This window comes from Canis lupus, chromosome 21 (genome assembly GCF_048164855.1).
Source record: "Canis lupus baileyi chromosome 21, mCanLup2.hap1, whole genome shotgun sequence".
Taxonomy (NCBI): Eukaryota; Metazoa; Chordata; class Mammalia; order Carnivora; family Canidae; genus Canis; species Canis lupus.
Window position 1 is genome coordinate 34,688,765 of NC_132858.1, and position 23,762 is coordinate 34,712,526.

The following is a 23,762-nucleotide window of genomic DNA, read 5'->3' on the forward strand; positions in this document are numbered from 1 at the left end:
TTCCCAGAAGAACTGAGCCCTGATTGCCCACCTGCTCGTTAATGTACCTCACATGAAATCCTTTGTCTCCACCTCTCACTTCTTCACTTCCCTATTATTAGTATGTCCTGGGGTCACCTCTCACATTGATCATTTGTGCTTAAATCCTAAGTGAGTGTCTGCTTCTAGGGAACCAAATTGAAGGCAGTGGTGGAAACCTCTTCTCAAAAACCTTGTCTGTAGAGGATAAAGATAATAGGCAGGTCCTTCAACAACTCCGTGAGGAAGGCAGGCTTGTTCAATAGTCATTGGCATCTAACTTCTGATGGACCTCTGGCCAGGCATCGAGCACAAAGATGACCAATATATTGTCTCTCCCCTTACAGAGTTCAGACAAGTGAACACAGTATAGAACAGTAAGTACAAGGATTGAGGAAGGGGGTTTAGCCAATCTCTGGATCTGACTTTCAGTCATTAATTCCACTCAGTAAACCAGTGAGATGCCTGCCCACTGTTGTTCTCCCTGCTGTACGGAGGAGGAAGAGGTCAGAAGGTGCTACAAGAGGCGTTAACGGGGGGACCTAACCTTGATTTGAAGTGGGAGAGGGGGAAATTTTTTTTCCACTACAAGAAAAGCTTCGTGGCCATACACAAGGTGTGAAAAGGCTTAATTCCAGAATCCCAAATAGGAAAGGTGACATTTTCCCCTCTGTTCTAGGATTTCTCCCAAACGCCTCTTTTCCTTTCTTACTCTTTTCTACCTGTGAGAGGAGCCAGGATATGTATATTTCACTCTTTACTCTCTCTTTGCTCTTCAAAACCAAGTCAGCAAAGTCCCAGCAGTCGTTTCCTCATGGGTAGGAACTTCCCTTAGTCCATATGCTGAGTTCTAACTCTTGATTATTGTTGGGGTATCTAGTTTTGTCTCTCTACATAAAGTTGCCCTTTTTCTAAATTTAGAAATATCTTCTAAATCTTACTTTAATAAGACTGGCTTTTAAGACTATTGCCTCCTGATAGGAACGTAAACCTGATAAAATACCACAGCTGAATGATGATGTATTTATATTAGCCCAAATATTCACCTTAGAGTGCCAGACTGATTGTTTCAATAGTGGGGAGTTGGGATGGAGAAGAGGAAGTGATCCAACAAGCAAAGTGATACCATGATATAAGGCTAATAAAGTTTTTATCAATATATTATTTTCAAGATTATATCTATTATATATATTCAGGGGTTTTATTATTATTATTTTATTTTAGAGAGAGCACATGTGTGCGCCCACAAGCAAGGGAAGGGGGTACAGGAGAGGAGAGGGAGAGAATCTTAAGCAGACTCCAAGGCCCGTGTAGACCTGGACACAAGCTTGATCCCACAACCCTGAGGTCATGACCTGGGCTGAAATCAAGAGTCAGATGCTTAAGTGACTGAGCCAACCAGGTGCCCCTATTCAGGGAAATTTATAACATTTAATGATATAACATAGGTACATGCCTTTCATGTAATGGGCATATAATCAAAACTTTTTCTCCTTCATTCTTTCTCGTTTAAACACAATGAAAGATACATTTATATAATGGTTACCAGTTTAATGTTCTTCAGAGCTCTGATTTTGACCAGATTATTTTATGCTCAGTAATTCATTAGCCATAGTGTAAGTCTTTATATACTTTGTGTTAGCAGGATAATTTTCTGAGGTTGATAATGATTAATTGGAAAAAGCAGTGCTAATATTACAATTGGACAAATTAACATGACTCTAATCCTAGGCCATCATATATTGTTATGATCAAGTGCTGTTAACTTTGATCTTGAGTCAAGAAAATCTGTGAGTTATCAAAGTCAGTAGGAAGAAGCCTAGAAAATAGGATATGTTGATGGATTAAATTTTAATGTTTTAGATGATTATACCTAAAGCTTCATTAGAATTATAGATTAAAGGAGATTAAAGCAAGTTCTCCTCAATATTATAGATGTGTTTGTCCAATCCTGTGCTGAGTTTCCTAGGGGATTTGGTAGCTGAAGAAAATAATATATTTATCTTCTCATATTGTGCTTTTGCTTTTCTCCTGCAGTTTAAATCATATATTTATCAATTTTATTTGGAGCACTAAAAGAACCTTACAGGCAGATTCTTATTAAAGTTTATCAGATGAAGAAATAAATTGCTATAGCTTTTCTGTTTAATAGGAATTGATCTTTGAAGTTCAACAAGCAAAGAACTCTGGAATCACAGTCCAGTTGGAATTCCTCTTTGATTTCTTTCAGAGTGAAAGTGGTGTATGCTTTGGCTTATTTGGAACTGTTTTTTAAAAACTATATACTTTTTGTTTACTCTGATGCATTGTGTGTGTACATATGCACGTTTGTGTGTATTTTGTTGATATTTTTAGTTCAGAATTTCTAACACTTCCTTCATGGCTTCATGTTACTACTCATTTATTCATTTATCTGTCCAGTCGATAGTAGTTCATACAACGTTGCAGACACTGCACAAGCATTGAATAGACACATAATAGAATGCTGTCTCTGCTCAAATCAAAACAATTTAATCTCTCTTCTTTTTGCAATCCTCTTTTTTCAATTTATTTTAAGATTTCTTTAATGCAGAAATGATGAACATTTCCTTTGCTGAATATTATATATATTTTTTTCCTGCGTAGGGTGTCCAGTCGTGTCACTAGCCCCATAGTATTGCTCAGTGATTGAGTTGTGAGCCTCTTTGTAATCAGGTGATGAAATATAGTAAAGACACCTGGGTCTATCATCTTTTGCTGTGATGACTTTTCTTAGAGGACTTTGGCTCGTTGATTGGTTTAATGTGCTGGCACAGTTATTAAGGAATTCTTCAATTTACTAGCAACATAATGGCTGCTTAAAAATCACAACAGGTGTGCCTGCGTGGCTCAGTTGATTAAGCACCTGCCTTCAGTTCAGGTCATGATCCTGGGGTCTGTGGATTGAGCCCCACTTTGAGCTCCCTGCTCAGTGGAGAGTCTGCTGCTTCCCTCTGTGTACTCACTCTCTCTCTCTCAAATAAATGCATACATTAAAAATAAACACAACAGTTAGAGTATTACAAATATATAATAGCAATCACCTGATGAATCAATGTAAAATATTATCTGCTAAAAGTAACAGAAGTAAACTTTAAAAAGGCCGAAGTTATTTTCCAGTTCTTTTTTCTTCTGGTAAGCTAAAGAAATTAGTATTAAATTAAATTCACATGTTAAAATAGATTATGAGGCAACATTTTTTTATAATAAATTTATTTTTTATTGGTGTTCAATTTACCAAAATACAGAATAACACCCAGTGCTCATCCCATCAAGTGCCCCCCTCAGTGCCCGTCACCCATTCACCCCCACCCCCCACCCTCCTCCCTTTCCACCACCCCTAGTTTGTTTCCCAGAGTTAGGAGTCTTTATGTTCTGTCTCCCTTTCTGATATTTCCCACACATTTCTTCTCCCTTCCCTTATATTCCCTTTCACTATTATTTATATTCGATTATAAGGCAACATTAAACGAACAGATAAGACAAATCTATCTCAAATATTATTAGACACTATTATTAGGTGAATTTCATAGAGTATCTGCGGAGTTCACTGTCTCTAAGAGGTAGATTATCTGCATTTAGGATAGCAGTACATGGGAGGGATTAGTACTTGACCAGATATTAACACTTTTGGATTCAGTTTACTGTAGGTCTTAGCTTTCAAATATGCAAAATTGAGATTAGTAATATGTCATTATTTTATTTTATTTTTTTAAAGATTTTATTTATTTATTCATGAGAGACAGAGAGAGGCAGAGACACAGGCAGAGGGAGAAGCAGGCTCCTTACCAGGAGCGCGATGTGGGACTCGATCCCAGGACCCTGGGATCACGACTTGAGCCAAAGGCAGACACTCAACTGCTGAGCCACCCAGGCAACCATCATTATTTTATTTTTAATAATCAGCCTAGGGCAGCCTGGGTGGCTCAGTGGTTTAGTGCCGCCCTCGGCCCAGGGCCTGATCCTGGAGACCTGGGATCGAGTCCCACGTCGGGCTCCCTGCGTGGAGCCTGTGTATCAGAAAACACATTCCAACTAGCTTAAGAAAAAAATAATAAATTATTGGTTCTGTGATTGAAAGCAAGCGGTTGGAAGTAGCCTCTGTCTCATCAGGATTCAAACTTTAAGCATTTCAGTTGTTGAAACCGTAACTACACCTGGAAAAATGGAATCTTTCTAAGAAAGGAATAGAGAAATGAGATACTATTAATGGATAGATTTAGGCACCTATTAGTTTCTATGGTCAGAGAAGTCAGGTAGTATGGTATTTAGAGTATTTAAAATCACAGAGAAATTTGAAGGATGTAACATATTTAATGGACAGGATGCCTACAGAACTGTCAAACATTACATCTGTACTAGGATTATTTTCAATTTTTTAAAGCAATCTCTATACCCAATGTGGGGCTCAAACTCACGACCCTGACTTGCATGCTCTTCTGAGACAGCCAGGTGCCCCTTATTGGGCTTTTTAAAATAAATCAACCTTATTTAATATATCAGATTAAAAACAATAACAGCAAGTAGTAATCCCATTTCTTTTGCAGTCTGCCATGTGAAATGCTTGAAGAAAGGACTTTAAATGAATTAAATAGACTCACAGCATACTAACTGGTCTAAGAAAAATAAATGATCAATTCATATATAACTACGAGCTAATGCTAATAGATAACTTCTATGGATATTCCTGATGGTTGATAACATACAGGACATGTATTGTGTGCCAGGCACTGTGCTAGACCCCTTACATCATTTTTTTTTTCTTTTAATTGCCTCTTGTCATATATGTGAATGTAGGTTTTCCTCATGCTTTTGTTCCTTGAATCTGCTGACACTGATCTCACGATGGAATGTGCCCATCTTTAGTTTTCCTTTTTTATTTTCATCAGCAGCGTGCTCATGTGTCCAAACCTCAAGCAAATATAATGACATAGGAAAATACTGTTTTTCCAGAACCCCTGTCTTCAGTTTACTGCATCAACCACTCTCAGCTGTCTTTGGGAATTTTTGCTCGTAGTCACCATTCTCGCCCCCCTACGCACATGCATGCACACACAGACACAATAGGTTCCTAAGTTCTTTTATTCACAAAGAGCTACAGAGCTGCTGATTATCATGTCCTATGGACCTGGTTGACTGGAGCTCATGTCAAGGGCATTGGGGGGTGGGTTTACCAGGTCAGATTGTGACAAAAATATATTAATCAGAATTTATGAATTGTAACGGATTTGTGCTAAACAGTATGGATCTTGGTGGGCAGGAACCATTGACACAACTCATTTTTAACAAGAGTAGCCTTAATATTCACCTGATTGACTTCATTTTTGGAACTGAAAAGTAATGAATATTAAGAATGTGATTTTTTAAAAAGCAACTTTAGCAGACAATACAGTTGCTCAAAATTTGTCAGGCTGTGGATCATGTGCAGAGTCAAGCATACAGCCAAGAAAAGAGAATTAGTAATTTGGACAGGAAGTTGATCTCCATTTGAATTTTGAATGTGTCATATATTTCAGATGTTGGCTATAAAATCCTGATTTTCAGTTCCAATATTTAAATCTTTTCTTTGGCACCATCTTACTTCCATGTGGAAGCTTTGTACTTCTGCTTCCGATTTTTAACATAAATTCATTCTATTCATCAGAGGCCAAGTTTTATAGGAGAGTGGCATGCAAGGGACTGTCACTCACAATATACATTTTTAAGATGGAATGGTCTATTTTGCCCAGATTTAATTTTGACTCCTTGGAAACAATGGGAAACTAAAGTAATTCATCTCTCAACTTGCTAGGAGATGCTTTAAATTTCGGTAAGCAGCAGTATTATGTTAGCGTGGAACATTTGGGTAAATTTGTTTCAAGGAGATAATAAATAACTAAACTACTTGGTTAAAAATCAGAAACAAAACAGTTTGTTCTTGTCATCTGGTGTTGCTCAAATGATGAAAAATAGCTCTCTAAAGGTTTAACTAATCTGCGAATCTAGTTTGATGCTGTTGCTGGCTTTGTCCAATCACACTGTATGTAATACACTAAAACCCACTAAAAACCTTTGTATTTGAGTGTAAATACCTTCCAAGGTGATGTTGTCCAATAATTTGCATGAAAACATCTAGCCAGAAGCATGGTAGAGAAACAGGATGACTCAATTTTGTATTCTGTGCCTGTAATAATTAGCTTATGTGGCATCGTCCTAAAATATTAAAAGATAACTGATATAACTGTGTTTTCCTGGAGGAGGGGCTGAGGGAATTTTGAGTGATAGGATAAGTGAATGAATCACAAACACATGCATACACACGCATGCACGCACACGCGCTTGAATTGATTGTAAATGCAGGAGGAATATTTAAACTATCTGAAGTTTTTAACTCTCACCTATTTTGAAACCGGGGGAAATTTTGGCCGGTGTGGTCATGCCATCCAAGGGTAACTAACGAGAGATACTCTTCAGTTATAGCAGGTCAGAGCAACTGGCTCTGATATTCTTGGCACATGTGTACGAGGAGGATGAGAAACTTGCTTCTTATGGGCACAGTGTGGATAGTCTTCATTTTTATTTTTCCAAAGCTGTACAGAATAAGATCGCCAGACTATCGTTGAATGAGTGAGCTTGGCTCCCTCTGTTTGTTGGGAGACCCCAAATCTCCCTGGGTACAGTCTGAGTGGGATGGAGACAGGGGGCCCAGTAAAGGAAGAAAGGACTCAGCTGATACTTCCTCTTTTTCATTTCTGCCCCCCTAAGGCCATGTGTCTGTTTTTACAGTTTGGTCTCCTAATTTTCATCCCTATAAGACAGACAGCAGAACATAAAAATAGGCTGATTCAGTGTGAATTGTACTTGATTCCTGAGAATTGTCTTTTAACCCAATCCCTTTGAGATGGTTTTGGATATATTTTGAGCGATTTGATTTCAGACTCAGTTAGTTTAACATAGCCGCACATGTCATATATTTTAAATAGTAGAGGAGATAGCTAAAAATGAATGCGATGGGGAAGAGAATTACTATGACTTCACCAAATTAGAATTTTCCTCAAGCTTATATTTAAAATAATATCTAAGCCACTTTTCAACTCTAAACAAAAACCATGGTTAAGTAAACAATTCTAATTTTATGTAAGAAAGCATGAGGAACTGAGACTGGAAATATTATTTATAGATGATTATACAAATTAAACGTTCTGTGAATGTTTGCCATTTATTTTAATGTCCTATTGCCATGATAGTGAGCTGGTTGATGAATTAAATGCAGTTACACTTTCGCCAAATCCTGATGCCCTATGTAGATTTATGCTTACTGAAATGGATCAATTGAGCTTTTCTGTTAGGTAAGATCAGGGAGTAAATGAAATGTGCATCCTGTCACTGCGAAGTTTAGGGTTTGAGAAAGTCTGTTTATAAAAAATGAGGTAAAAAATGCCTCTAAGCCAAAAGCAACATCACATGCATTGGTGAAGAAGACATTTTGTTGTTAAGGCAATGGATGTAGCAACCAGTTGCGCAGTCCATTATGATCTTTGTTCTCTTATTAAATCATGATGAACTAAGAACACATTTAATTAATTACTTTAGAGTTTTATTAGAAAGCCATACTTCTGTTTTCCTTTGTATTTATATTTTGACCATATAAGAAATGAACGTTGTATAAAGAAAGCATTTTCTTTTTTTTTGAAAGAGAGAGAGAGGGAATGAGGGAGAGCAGGGGAGGAGGAGCAGAGGGAGAGGGAGAGAATCTCAAGCAGACTTCCTGCTGAGTGTAGAGCCTCACAGGGGCTTGGTCTAGGAGGGTGAGATCACGACCTGAGCTGAAATCAAGAGACAGTCACTTAACTGATTAGCACCCCTAAAGAAAGCTTTTTAAAAGTAGAGAAATAAAATACCTCAGTTAAAATAAGTATGGTTGTTGTGTATGCAGTATAATTTTATTGAATAAGGTGGTTTGGGGTTTTTTTCCAGTTTACTTAATAGAAGAAAAAAATCAATTTTGGGGACCTTATGTCTTCCAGAGTCTAGAAAGCCTGTTGCAGATGCATAAAATTTAAATAAAATTTGCAGTACACATTTTCATTAAGTTTTAGAAGCAATATAGAGTTTCTGGAAGAAAAGTAATAGGATTTTGTATAAAATATAGTACAATAACAAAAGGAAAAAATGTCTGAAAACTCTCCAATAAACTTATATTTTCTTCATTTTTATTTTTATTTCAGGCACACTTTAATGTAATAGAATCAAAATACTTAGTTTGAGTTAAACTAGTGTTTCTTTATCATGCTTTATCCTCTTTTGACTCTGTATGTGATATTCTTAATTGTAGGTTTAATTAAATTCTCTTTATTTGTTATATGTGACCCTGTGTATAAGAAAGAAAATTAAAAAAAAAATGTAGTCTGTTAGCTCTATTACCATGGGCCAAATGTAAGTCTAAATATATTAGTTGTTTTATGTAATTGGTCAGTGTCTGTTATTTTATTTAAAAGCTAGGGATAGCTATGTTTAACCTATCTTTTTGTCTCTCTTGGCACAGCGATGTGTGTATATAGATATTTAATGAATGTTTGTTGAAAATAATGATGTTGAATCACTTGAAATTTAATGCAGTTTCATCTTATTTTCTACATTTAAATTCTGTAAATGTAAAGAAGTTAGCAGGAATAAAGTCTAAAATGAAGATAAACTTATTCGAATTTTATCTTTTGATGGAATCCACATTCCAATTTGAAAATTGTCTCCTAAATATAAATTACAGTGTTGCAAGAGGAATCAATAAACTGTTAATTAGATTTGAGACTCTGGTGGATTCAGAAGATTCTCTTACTTTGTGTATATGATGAATTCTGATTTTGTATTTTAGCTTTGTTACAAAATTAATACTGTAAGAAATGCTTCAGGAATTAGAATTTTTATGCATGTTAAAATTCCTTAGCTACTTAATTCTTTTTAAAGGAATTAATTAAATGGTAATTTTTAGAGTTGTTGATTCTAAATGAAATAAATTCAAAGTCATGGTTTCCTTTAGTATTATGAGTTATGCATTCTGTTATTTATTAATATAGTTTCTAGTTTGGTCTTCAGAGAGATCTATCATCTATAGAACTTTGGGATCATGGTATATTTCTCAGATCAAAAAAAGAGAGGCAGATTCCGTAGCAAATAAATTTGAGAGACAAAACAAGATCTGTTTTATTCCTGGAGATGTATAATGTACATTCATATACTGAAACTCAAAAGCTGAAAAGAGATGATTTTAACTTCACTGTTTATTTTAAAGTCATAGGGCCATAGAATATCTTAAGAACTAGTTATTTCTAACTAGTGGAGGTGGAATATATTTTAAGAAGCACTAATTTCTTGAATTTCTTAGAGTAATATTCTTTTTACAAAAATGTATACTGTATTTTCCTTTAATACAATTTCAGAGTATCCATGTTTTAGGTATTAAATGAGGCACAGAAAAATGCATTTTTACCTAATGCTCCAGTTTCTCCTGAAGACATAGGGAAGATGGATCATATCTCCAATCAAGAGAAGAAAGGAAAAGGAAATCAGTATAAGTGGGTTATTTTAACATTGCAGAGAACTAAACTAGTCTTGGAGCCTCAAAGAATAAAACCTTTAAATTCCTTGACAGTCATTTGTTCATTCTTTCCTTTCCATTTTCATTCTGTAACACAATTTATATCCATAATTTATAGTTATGGCATAGCTGAGCAACATCAATGGCTGATGGAAATGTCTGGATACATTTATTCTTGAAGAGCCAGTGCTCATTCACCACTTTGGTAGAATATGATAATATTAGTGTGTTAGATAATCTGATCTTTTTTGCTGTCTAGATTCAATTATTCTTGATCTCTTGTCTGAATCTCATGAAGAAATTTATGCCAATATTGTCTAGATACACCTTTCTTCACTAATTTCAACATGTGATATATATATATTTTTTTTTAAGTCACATTGTCAGTGAAGTATTAGCAAGCCACATTTGTACATTTTTCTTGAATTATTCTGTTTATGATTTTATGATTTAGGGGTGTGTGTGTATGTGTGTTCTGAGTGTGTACATATATAACTTCTATGCATTATGCATTCTTTATTTTTTCTTGACAAATGATTCTCAGACCTATACTGAGATACATTTTCCTCAGTGCAAGATGTATCACTGATACAGTGTTTTAATATGGTTTTAGAAAATATTGGCTTATCTTTATGGATCTTCATGGAGTATTTTATGAAAGGAATATTATGAGGGGTTTATTATTTAAAATATACATAAAATATATGCAGTGCTTGATCCAGTATATTTTTACATTTTTACTCAAATAAATAAAGCACTCTTCTTTTCTTTTTTTTATAGAGCAATGAAGTTGTCTACTACAATGCCAAGGATGATCTTGATGTGAGTATTAAAAGTTTTACATTAAACTTTGAGATAAACTGAATTATGCTAGGATGACTGGCTTTATAGAAGAAGCTGACATAGCAGGTTCAGTTTTTCAGAAAACGTTCTCTAGCATAAACAGAATACTGGTTTGACCTAACAAGGTAGTGATGGATTTTAGGGCTTATGTGATCTTTAATAAATTGTCTTTGGCATCTTTCTGGGTGGAAAAGCCATGTGTTTCTCTGGATCTGAACTTTCGCTGTGCCCTGTGCAGACCTCAGCCCTCCACGCTGACTGTGGTATCTCACACTCCATTAGCAACATGGGCAACAGAGTTTGGATCCCATCCATCTCTGGAGCCTGACTCTTTTCACCAGGGTTACTAGGCAGGTCTTCTCTGGCCTGAACTGCACATTCCAGGGGGCCCACTTATTTCCCCTACAATGTGAACCACACCTGGGAAGCTGTGCCTTGCCCAACCGATCTTTGAATCATAGTAGGTGTTCAATATGCCTTTTTCAATAAATGACTGTAATGTACATATTCAGGTGATTTTCAAACATGGATTATTTTAGCACAAATAAGTTACTTCTAATATTGCCACATTTGAGCAGACTTGAGGGAGACATTTTAATGACTCAGTTATAGTGGAAGCATTTGCAAAATTATAAAAAATAAGTTTACACTTAAGTTCATTTAAATTCTAATATATTTGACTTTTTTATCATGAAAAAAATATTTATTTACACCTATTTATCCAAAAGTGTTTGTTGAAGGCTTCTTGTATTTTTGGTATCCTTCCAAGAACTTGGGATAGATTTGTGAACAAATCAAACAAATATAAAAAAAATTACCATTTATTATTCACACTTTTTAATCTGACTCAGAAAATATATTCATGTACTATTTTCTCCTAGCTACTTCACGGGAAAGTGAAAAACATATATAAATCAATTGTAGCGGGCCTTTAGAAAAAAAAATTAAAAAACAACACAAGGTAGTTTGCTTGAGATGCCACACCTTTTCAAACTGCACCACTACTACTACTCCTGAACATCATAGTTTATTGAGCACTGATCTTGCCTGCACACTCCTGACCAGTCTACACACATTCTTTTATTTAATTCCTTCTATGACACTATGAAGGAAGGAGCTTGTGTTTTCTTCATTTAATAAATGAAGAACTAGGATTCTTTTAAAAAGTGCTTTCTTTTTACTAGCCATGGGTGTTTTGTTAGTGCTTTTATGATAATTATTATCCTTTTATGATAATTTTATATGTCATTTTAATGATGTAGGAAGTTTGTTAGGGACAAACCAACAGTTAACACAAGGTGTTTTAATAGTTTATTGATTGATGGGGCACCTGGGTGGCTCAGTGGGTTAAGAGTCTGTCTCTTGATTTTGAATCATGTCATGATCTTGATGGTCAGGTCCTGAGAGCAAGCTCAGCATCGGGCTCTGTGCTCACTGGGGCGTCTGCTTGAGATTCTCCTCTCCGTCTTCCTCTGCACCGCACCCCCCCCACCCCCCGCTTGCACTGGCTTTCTCTCTCTCTCTTTCTCTCTCTCTCTCTCTTTCCCTCTCCCTCTCAGAATAAATAAATCTTCTTTTTAAGATTTTTTAAAATTTATTTATTCATAAGAGACACAGAGAGGCAGAGACACAGGCAGAGGGAGAAGCAGGCTCCACCTAGGGAGCCCAACGTGGGACTCGATCCTGGGTCTCCAGGATCATGCCCTGGGCTGAAGGTGGTGCTAAACCGCTGAGCCACCCAGGAATCCCCCAAATGAATAAATTTTTAAAAAGTAGTTTATTGATTGGTATTAGAATGAATATTATCTTGGGGCAGACATTTTGTTTCACTGTTAAATGGATTAGTATTTGATATTTAAAAATTATGTGGTCATTTAAAATATACATGATAAATCTTTTTCACCCTTCCTTGTATTATACTAATTATAGCTATTTACAAATAGTTTGTAAAACTATGACAAAGATTTCATATTAAATAAAGTAGTTGGATGAACATGCTTGGTCCAATCCCCCAATTGAGTGTTGCCTAAAGATGATGATACCAAATAATCATCAAATATGTTTGCAAATATGTTTTTCTTTTCCTTAAAGCAAATAAAGAAGTCCTATTTTTGGTGTCAAATAAAATAGTTTTGTTTACTTACGTCAAGTTTGCTTCTGAATTAGAAAGTTTTTTTATTTTGCATAGAAATAGTGGGTTTTCTTTGTTCAGGATTTTAACAACCATATGCATAGATGTAGATGCAGCCTTTTAGTGAGCGCCTCCCCAGTTAGTATTCAGTGGTATAATAGAATAGTACAAAGGTAAAATTCATAGTAGTCAGTCACTATGCTGCAAAGTTAGTATATGTCCATTAAAATGGAAAAGTGTGCAGGGATTGTATATTTCTACTACTTGAGCTGTGCTCAGTGCTTAGGGCTACATCATTTGCCGATACAGATGTTTATTCATTTATCCAAATAAAATTGTGTAGGAGAAAAAAGGATTAATACAAGTGAACCTGTTGAACTCATCATGTTTTATTGCCTTCTTCCATCCCCAAAAGTCTATAATATTATAATAAGTTATAAACGTACCTATAAGAAAGATGCATTCTCTTTCTTAGGCCAAGAGATAAGCTTTAGCAAGTGAAATCAAGACTCTGTAAAGCAAAATATCAACTTTAAAATGTAAAACTTAAAAATTATTCACAGAAAAAATAAAATGATGCTCAGGATTTAGAGAAAGTATTTTCAATTCTTTATATATAAATAATAACTGTGAGAATAATTCACAAAGAATATCGTATAGTAGGAAGAGGGTTAGGATAGAAATGAGACTTTGCTTCACGCTTCATTCCAACCTCCAAATCATACTCACTTATAAGGCAGTAAAGCTCATTAAAATTGTTTGCCCTTCACGTAAGACATGCTCTAGGTAATTAGGTGATCCACAGATTTCATTGCAGTTCAGAATATTCTCGGAATACTAGTAGCGGGATCAAGTTTGTTGGAAAATTGTACTATTTCGTGTAAATTTTTTGAGAGCTTATTAAGAACTATAAGGTAATTTATATTTCAATGAAACTTTTTTCTTTTTTTCTTTTTTTATTTTTATTTTTATTTTTTTTCAATGAAACTTTTCATTGGGGAAGATTATAGTGCTTTAGAAATGATAGTTCTATTGCTCTTGTAAACTCTTAGACACTGAATAAAAATGAACCATGGGCAGTGATTGGTGTATTGGTTTGACTCTTATAGAGAGAACTAAAGTAAATAAAAGTAACTGAAGGACAAAAGTTTATTTCCCTCATGTAAACATTCTAGATATGAGACCTAATGTGGCGAGTCTCAATCTTCTAGGCTCCAGGGTCCTTCTCTCAGTTTTTCCGCCCTCTTCAGTACAGCTTTTCCATGTTGTGATCCAAGATTGCTGCTCCAACATACACACTGAGTTTTGCATCCTAGATAACAGGAAGGAGGCGCGTGGCAGTAGAAGGCAAGCCGTGGGCCTTTAAGTGTATGTTTGCAGATTGTACACATCGCTCACATCTGCATCCCTTGTCCGCAGCTTGGTGACCAGCCTTGCTGATTTGCATCAGGATGTGGGAATTTAATCCTCCTCAACGTAGGCATGCAGTCAAACAAAATAGAGGATTCTGTTACTAAAGAGAGAATACTAATTGCAAAATAATTAGCAGCTTATGAACAGATCCTCAGTTCCCTCTTCTTGACTTATTGAAGTTAATTCCGAAATGCTACTCACTTATCTGAGTGACTTCTATTCAAGTTCTTCAACTTGGAACTGAGGGAAAAATTCTTTTTTTTTTCAAAAGATTTTATTTATTTATTAATGAGAGAGAGAGAGAGAGAGAGGCAGAGACACAGGCAGAGGGAGAAGCAGGCTTCTTGCAGGGAGCCCAACGTGGGACTCAATCCTGGGTCCCCAGGATCACACCCTGAGCTGAAGGCAGATGCTTAACCACTCAGCCACCCAGGCATCCCAAAAAAAAACTCTTTTTTATAGTACAATGTACATAAAATTATGTGCTTTATTGAATATCTCTTAGTCTCCCCTTAATGCATGTGTTTTGATCAGTATAATTAAATTATTTTCTGCAATGGAAATATTTATTATCTTACAATGAAAGAAAGTTCAGACATGTAAGTAAATGTTACACTTTGATATTCTAATTTTGGTTTACAGTAGTTACACATTTTTTTTGAAGATTGTTTCTTACCTGATGAAGTTGGACTTCCATGGCGAAATTTACAAACTTTACCAGAAGTCTTGCAATAGAGGTGGATTTAATTGGCTCCAATACTCACAACTTGTAGTGCTTAATATTTTGTATATCAAATGTTAACAAATCATAATGTCATCTCATTGTTTTGGTTCACATTGGCTTGTCATCACTGTTCTTTGCCCTTTGGACTTTTTATATACTGATTTAATTATTTACAGTAGTTTTATTACTCAAATCCATAAAGCCACATCCAGTAATAAAAATAGGTAACTGGAAATTATAGAATGGTAGTTTTATCATCTCACACATCAGCAGCTAATATCTAGTGAATAAACGAACTAATTGGATTGGTAATATTGAGACAATATTATTGATTAATAAATTTGTCCTCATTTGTTTAAGTGGTAGTATAAATGGTTGAGAGCTAATGTTTCTGTTTTAAATGTTATGCCTCCTGAAGGAGACCAAAGGATTGTAAATCCTGAGCCTGTGATTATGATTTTTAACTTTTTCTCCATTTCTGTTTTAGCAGGAAAGGATTTTTTTTTTAAGGAAAGGATTTATTTTTCCATTATCATGCCTAGTGGTATAGTGATCATTTTCTCGATGTCCTACCTCTCTTACATCAGTCATTTTGTTTCCATGTCCATGATGAATGTATGATTTTAGACATTATTCTTAAATATTTATTTAAGAGCTTCTTGAAATGGAGCTTAAGAGCTTCACATTTTATTTTATGCTTCTACATTATCCATGTACCTTTAATGATCTATATTATTAACATGTAAATATGTGTAAAATACTATATCCCTAATTCTTTTTCAATTGTCAAGATGTTCATATCAGTTATTATTGCCTTTGTTTGGCATTTGAGACACTGATGAAACTTAACTAGTTCTTTCCTAAGTCATCGTGAATTTTATAAAGAAATGGCAGCTTCTTCTTGGAGGTACAACCAGTCTTTTTAAATTATTCCCTTGGGATCCTTCCCTAGAGTGTTACTTCCTGGAGGGCAGCTGTTGGTACTCACAGCAGGTGACTTAGTTCTTACAGCAACCAGCACATTGTAATCACTTAGTGAGGTTTTTTCCCCCCCAATAAGTCAGTGAATCAAAGTTTCAAGAGAAGCTTTTCTTGACACAAATACGAACTGGCTGATGATTAGCAAAGTCATAATTATATATCTTCCATCTCTGTGCTCCATACTTGGTCTCATTTTTAAGGATGCCCTTTTACCACCATGCTCAATTTCAGCCCAGGCCTGTGTGTTTCTGTTATCTGAAGAATTAGAATCAAAAGACCCTGACGAAAATGTTCCCCCTTCTCAAATGCCTACTCTTTACCAGAAACCATACTATACATTCAATTCCATTCTTTGCCTTCAAATTACAAATATGACAGAAGCAAGAACAAATGCTTGGAAAGAAATCTGTACCATTTTGCTGTTTCCTAATCTTGAGACGGGAAAAGTCTTCCTTCAGTTAAAACTAATCAGATAGAGGGCAGCCCTGGTGGCTCAGTGGTTTAGCACCACCTTCAGCCCATGGTGTGATCCTGGAGACCCGGGGTCGAGTCCCACATCGGGCTCCCTGCATGGAGCCTGCTTCTCCCTCTGCCTGTCTCTCTCTCTCTGTCATGAATAAATAGATAAAATCTTAAAAAAAAAAAAAAAACCTAATCAGATAGAAACCAGTCAGTGGAGGGAGTACATGAAGAGATCAATAATAGTACAGTAAAAATACTGTAGTATTAAACATGTTTCCTTTGAGATATTCTTTCAGTTACTTCGCAGAAAACATTAAATGTATGCTTATTCTCTAAAGAAAGAACCAGTGATCTGTATGTAAAGTAGACTAAAATAAAATCATCAAAATCAATACTACTAAAATAACAATTTCACTGGATGAACTAACAAACTTAAGAGTGCAGATTATCCATCAGAAGAAAGAGGAAATACTCCCAGAATGTCAAAAATGTTTTAAAAAATTGTGTGAGAAACGATAACATATGGATGGGGACAATATGCAGTGAGGTGAACCATACATCATGTGTTCCCAAAGATCAAGTCAAAGCGTATGGATTAGAGATTAAAAAAAAAAAAAAAAAAAAAGCTTAATGGAAGAAAGCATTCAGGTTTGCAAAGAAATCTGTATATAATTGTAGATTTGAAAGGCTACAGTGTTTCTTTCATTAGAGGAGACAATACATTTATGTTGGTTAGGATAATGGACATAGGAATATTTTTTAGCAAAGATTTTTAAAGGATTTAGCCAAGATTTTCAAAACTCAAGAACATTTATACCAAAAAACTTGCTCAAGGAAATCCAAGAAGAGATTTCTAGGAGGCAGCTATTTATTTAATTTGGCCTTGAATACTGTTATGCTTAGCTTATGAGTGGACTTTGAAAACAGGTGGCTGAAATTTCCCCAGCAAGTGTGAAGCTTCCCATATAGCAGAGCCAGATTCAATTACGGATACGTGTTGATGTGCTGGCACAGTGTTAAGATCAGAATCTGAATGATTTTGAATGTGGTACATTCTCCAGTTTGCCACAATCCCGTTACTCCCTTGTTTTACTCTCAGCCTGTATCACCTATGCACACAACAGATAAAATAAAAAAAAAATGTACAGGAGAGAATCTGTAGCATCCCAGCATTTAAGGGAAGGTGAGGGGAAGGGGGTGGGCATGTGGGATATGAATAACTGGAAATGAAGAAGGAGTAGCTTTCATAGTAGAAATAAATCATACAAAGAAGGACGTAAATTTAGTATATTTTGGATTCCAGATTAAATTTGGAATCTCCGGTTTCCTGTTATTCTTGCATGCTGGTCTATCAGCACTTAAGATTTGAATATACAGAATGATATATTCAAGTGCAATCTATTGATTTTGTTCATTATAATGATGATACATGGCCTCACTTAAAGGTAGAACAAACGTTCAGAGGTAATCAATTATTCCTTTGGAATATAACCTTTCAGTTGGCTGTATCTGAGTTAGTTTGTGGGGAGCTGTCGAGTTATAAGCTTTTCAATGGCTGTGATATAAGACCATTCCTCAGGGGCGTTTTATGATTTCTGTACTCCCATACTTAGATCAGTGGTATTTATATTCACCACTGGGTATAAAAATACTTCGTGACAGCCAGATTTAGCTGAAGCAGTTGCTGGAATAAAGGGTAAAATTAATGTCCCTTTGGATTGCAATGGATGATGAAAAGTTATGACTATGATTATGTAAACAAATTTTCCAATCGAGACTTAAAGGTGCAGGTGTAACTGGGCTAAGTTATTTGCTGATCCACAGTTCCATGCTGAGCACATACCTTACTGGAAACTTAAGACACTTATTCCTATGGCCAGTGTGCTAATTAATGTTAATATATTCTCTCCTCCAATTATGTGATCATTATGCCCTACAATTTTTTTAAATTTTATTTATTTATTCATGAGAGACACAGAGAGAGAGGCAGAGACACAGGCAGAGGGAGAAGCAGGCTCCATGCAGGGATGCCGATGCGGGACTCAATCCCAGGACCCCGGAGATCACGCCCTGAGCCAAAGGCAGACGCTCAACTGCTGAGCCACCCAGGCGTCCCACCTACTATTTTTCTAATAAAATACTAAGTATTCTTGATAAGCCAATTCAAGTACTACTTTCTCTGGAAGGTTTGTTGAGTTTTTTAGGTAGCGAATGGTATTTCCTTCCTCTGAGTGTCATAAACTAGTTGTCACACCTATCTGGTCTTGTGGTATAATACACCATTTGTATACAGGGATTAACTTTTCTCTTAAATTTTTAGCACCTTGAGATAAGGATCTTAGTCACTTTTTCTCTAGTATTAGTAATAGTTAGTAGGAGTAATTTTTGAGGTGATACCTATTAAATTGGGTAGGTTTCATATGTTTCAATACCCATAGTACTTACATAGCATTTGTAAAAATGTGTTTACTTTTTAAAGTGGCGCTCTATTTGCAAAGTAACTAGGAAACCTCTGGCAAGGATGGTGGAAGTGAAAATGTTTGGTTTCGAGGTTGGGTGGAAACAAGTTAAGACGGGAGTGGCAAAGCTGTCCTTGACCATGGACACAGTTTTCTCATCTTTTCTCACCTAAGCCTCCCTCTCTTGGCCCTTGAAACAGTCATGAGGACCAGCAGTAATGTCAAAAAAGGCAATGTGGTTCCTCCACATCCAAAACTGATTCGAGTTGGGAATAAGCAGGTTTAGAATATTTATATCCAATTCCTTCAAGTGCCATGAGAATCAGGATTTGGGGTTCCAAGTCAGGGCAGATCTGATAAGCTAAATTATTATGAATCTCTGTGATGATATCAGACTTATTGTATTTACTCCATCAAACTAAAGATGTGAATCTGCACATAATTAGAATAAGTAATAGTTGCTCAATTTCATTTCTGAAGAGGTGATAGCATTAAAATGGGTGCCTCTCTATGTAACATTTTTTTAAACTTTTTTTTCACCAGGAAAAGATATCTTAAATGTATAGAAGACAGGAAAGTATAATATCTCCATAATTGCTTCCTCTATTATTTGCTTAAATATTTTATCATAAATTAGTGATATGCCATTTCATTTCTGTATACTTCTGTATGCAATTTGTTTTTCTCCTTTAAATAAATGACAAGACATACATGTATGATCATTATACACCGTGTTATACAGTGGAGGGAGCAGAGTGTGATGGTTAAGAGATTGTATTCTGGAGTGCCACTGCCTGGATTTGAATCCCAGCTCGGCTATTTTCCTAGCTAAGTGATATTGGCAGTCATATAATCTCTCTGTGTTTTACTCTCTTGATCTGTAAAATAAAGGTAACAGTAATAACTACCTCACACAGTTACTGTGAAAACTAGTTAACACATATAAAGCATGTAGAACTTTCCCATCTTGTAATAGGTAATCAGGAATGTTAATGAGCATAATTTAAAAAATAATTATTAATTTATTATAATAAATTTAAGATTTATTTGAAACGATTTTAGCTCCAAGTGGAACCTGTTTGTATGTGTGTATTTGCTGACAATACTGAAGGGGTATTAGATTGAGCTATTTTCCATTTATTGTTATGAATATATATAATCCTTGCATTTGTATAAAAAACTTAAGACAATGCCTAACAAAATAAATACCTGAGTAGAATCTTCAAAAAACTATTTAAAAATATAAACACAATGCAGTGATTTGTCTTCATATCTTTGTAGATTTTGTCTAACCAGATTTGAAAGGAAAATTAAATGTCAAAAAATGAAAGAAAATGCTCCTAATGCAACATTTTTTTTTAAATTTTTTTTTAATTTTTATTTATTTATGATAGTCACAGAGAGAGAGAGAGAGGCAGAGGGAGAAGCAGGCTCCATGCACCGGGAGCCTGACGTGGGATTCGATCCCGGGTCTCCAGGATCGCGCCCTGGGCCAAAGGCAGGCGCTAAACCGCTGCGCCACCCAGGGATCCCCTAATGCAACATTTTTAAATGAAATTCCACATTCAAGTTCTCCTGAAATTTGAAATTCATTGAGGTTCTTAGTTTAGGTTTTAGAGACATCTGTCCCAACAAATCCTTAAATTCCCTGAAGGTTAGTGAAGCAGATTCCCCAGAAGGCTTGAGTTGTACCAGCAAGCTGCACTATTTTCTTAATTCCCAGAACAAGCAGAAAGAAAGCAGATCATTACAAACCCTTATTAACCTAATTCCAAGATCTATGTTTCTGACTAAATTTCAGATGAAATGATTTCAACCCCACAATTCCCATGTCGATAAGTTGAGTTGATTTATTTGGTACATTTTATTGTATTGATCGTGTTAAAAATTTGACCTGTCTGCGACATTTGGCTGGTCCCCTGAATTCCCTTGCATATTTATGTTGCTATTTATTTTCTTAGCAGAATCTTGTCTACATTAAAATTAATTCCAACATAATGCCCTATCTAAATGTCTTTTTGAAAGCCCAATCTTTCATGATTTTATTTTATTTTAGAGAAACAAATGTGATTGTAGAATGAGCTAGTAGAGGTATGCATCAAACAGCAACGCAGTCTATTCTAATTATTAATGAAAGAATTAAGCGAAAGTTTCTTTTCTTTTTTTTACACTATCTTATAATATGCGACCTTTATTTCAGACTCTGTTGATGACTGACATTGATTCCTCAAATAGGTGATGGCAGAGAAATCAAATAATAAATTGCTTCTGTATAATAATTGGTTTAATCAGAATTGTTTTGTGTATTAGTTTAAAATAAATGGTTTAAATATTTTGGATGCTATATGTTTGGATTGTAACAATACTCAACATATATATGCTTATTCTATACTAGGCAGTAAGTGTTTTATATACAGTGCACCTTTTAAAGTCCACACTAATCCATTCGGACATATACTATTATTTTAATGATTTTCAGATAAGACAAATGCAATTTAATGAGCTCAAGAGACCTGCCCAGTGTCACACACATGGTATTTGGCTATGCAGGGAATTGAATGTCATGCTGATGGTATGATCCATAGCGAGAGTCATGTGTCACTATTCTTGCCACCCTGCCTCTACCTGGGGCACCTTTGGGAGATGAGAAAGGGCCCTGATGTGGCTGTTATAAGACGGAAGGTTACAATCTTTTGAGAGTTTTGATTTAAAATTTTAATTTAGTATGCCTACTCATTATTCTGTCCATGTTTAATTATTTGGTTTGTATTTTATCTAATCAGCTTCCTCATTGACAGTTATTTGTTTAAGGTGATTTGCAGTGGGTAAAATATGAGCTGTAGGATTGAAAAGATTGTTAGACTTGGCATCATAAATCCTCACTGATCTGATCCACTATCTGCAGTGGTATTTACTATTGATACTTAAAAGTCTGCAGGCACCACTGTGTGAAATATAGCCACATTAAGGTTCGCTGGGGAGAAAACAAACAAACATGAAAGTAGTAAAAAGATAGCTTAGATTAGGTTCTGTTTCTTCTAGGATTTCTGCCTTTTGGTTTTTGAAGCTTTTAAAATTTTTTGAGTCTCTTTTGGCAGTTTTCTAACGCTTTGTGCTCTTGGGCATATACTCCCTTTGCAAGGATAGTTTAAACATTGATTCTCAGTTGTTGGGAGAAGTGGCATATATAATTCTCTTTTATATTCCATATCCACTTCTTTCTTTTCAAAGACTTTTTATTTAAAAAAAATGTTTTTAGAGAGAGAATGAGCTGGGGAAGGGGTCAGGGGAGAGCGGGGGAGAGAGAACCTTGAGCAGACTCCATGCCCAGTGCAGAGCCTGATGTGGGACTCCATCCCAGGGCCCTGAGATCATGGCCTGAGTTGAAACCAAGAGTTGGACGCTTAACCGACGGAGTCACCCCAGCACCCCCAGTTCTTTCTTTTCAGAAGTAGTGTATGGTACCTTTATTTAGAACTCTGTAAACATTTGTTAAGTTTGGAAAATTCACTGGCATCATATGGGCATTTTATACTTAACCTGTGTAAAAGTTAGTAGGCTGCACAAAGATAGGGACTGAATTGTTTTGAATGGTATCTTCATCCTTTTTTTGGTTTGCACATATTAAGTGCACCTCCTGATATAAGAATATTTAGTTATAAATTCTGTATATGTACTACTGAACTAGTATGTTTGTTAGTTCAGCTAATAGTTAATACTGTCAACTGATATATTGACAAGCCTCAAGAGAGGCTTTAAAAGTTTAGTGAGACTTTACAAAGTATAAGTTTAAGGGCATATGGCATTAAAAATCACTATAAGAAAAAGCATAAGCATTTTTCCGGGATGGTTAGTTATTAAATGCCTTTGGAAATTATGATGACCTCATATTACCATGGGAAATACCTCAATAAGTCACATGACCATGGGGCACTATTATTCAATAATAAATATAAATCCAAATTGATAATAGTAACTTTTTTGACTGACTCGTCTAATTGAACTAATGGGACCACAGTTCCTATGCTGTAATGAGACTAAAGAAGAGTCAGTGCTGGAAATAGAAGCATCGTCTCTGTCCTTAACTTTTTGTTTGGTGCAGCTTCCATTACGAGCATTTGATCTTTGATAATTATGAATTTGCAAAGATCTTCTAGAATTACTCGCCCATGTGAAATAGGTTAAACCAGAGAAGGTAACACGTAAATTTACATACCAAGGATAGAGTACTACCGTGAAAGTGACCATCCAGTGAGAAGACAGCCCTTAAGATGCCAGTGTAAGGGGTTTCCTCTCTCTTCTTGTGGGACCTGCAGTGTGACAGGTGACCTGAGACCAGCGCACAGCAGTCAGTAAGGCAGGTGGAGGGGAGTGGTAAGTCAATCCATATAGTCCATATTAGAAGACTTTATTTTTTTTTTCATATTTCATTTGCTAGAAATAGGAGTAAGTTCTAGTGTCTTCTTCCAACCCTCCAATGATTCTCTTGGAGACCACGGACACATGGGACATTCATTTTCATTTAAATTCTTATCAAAACGGTGGCCTTGATTAACAGTGAAGGAAAGTAAAAAGTAAAGTCTGAAATTGAGGCGTTAATGCCCAACTGATGTTTTAATTCATGTTCGGCTACAAATTGTCTGACTGATGTCTGTAGCTCTACACTACAAATGTATTGCCCTAAATTAAGGTGCAAATCATCAGGGGCAATGGCTTCGGTTAAGGAGAGACTCCCTTGGTAAATGCTTCTCTATACCAGCATTCCACCATTTACATGCTCTTGCAGTTACTTGGCATTTAAAAAAACATTTGTAATAATTCTCTTTAAGTTAAAATTCATTGATTGCAGAATTAGAAATTTCAGAGCTAGAATGATTTTTACAGATCTTGTTCTCTTCCCTTTTGTTAAAAGAAAGAGAAAGAGAGAAAGAAAAGGAAGGAAGGAAGGAAGGAAGGAAGGAAGGAAGGAAGGAAGGAAGGAAGGAAGGAAGGAAGGAAGGAAGGAAGGAAGGAAAAAGTGAGCAAGGTTTGAGAATTGAAATGAAAATGAGAACCTAGATTCCTGACTGAGGCACTGTTTGTCCATTTACCAGATTGCTTCCAACTTTTGTGCTTGCTTCATACTGAAATAGAAAAAGC

The 23,762-nt window shown here is 35.6% G+C and overlaps 1 protein-coding gene across 8 annotated transcripts in view; it reads left to right on the top strand.

Moving 5' to 3' along the window:
• Positions 1–23,762, top strand: part of CACNA2D1 (calcium voltage-gated channel auxiliary subunit alpha2delta 1) — a 475,442-nt gene that overhangs the window by 271,235 nt on the left and 180,445 nt on the right. For all 8 annotated transcript variants that reach the window (XM_072791358.1, XM_072791360.1, XM_072791359.1 and 5 more), the window contains exon 5: positions 10,391–10,432. In XM_072791358.1, the coding sequence (XP_072647459.1) occupies positions 10,391–10,432 (42 nt within the window). The remainder of the gene's footprint in view (positions 1–10,390; positions 10,433–23,762) is intronic.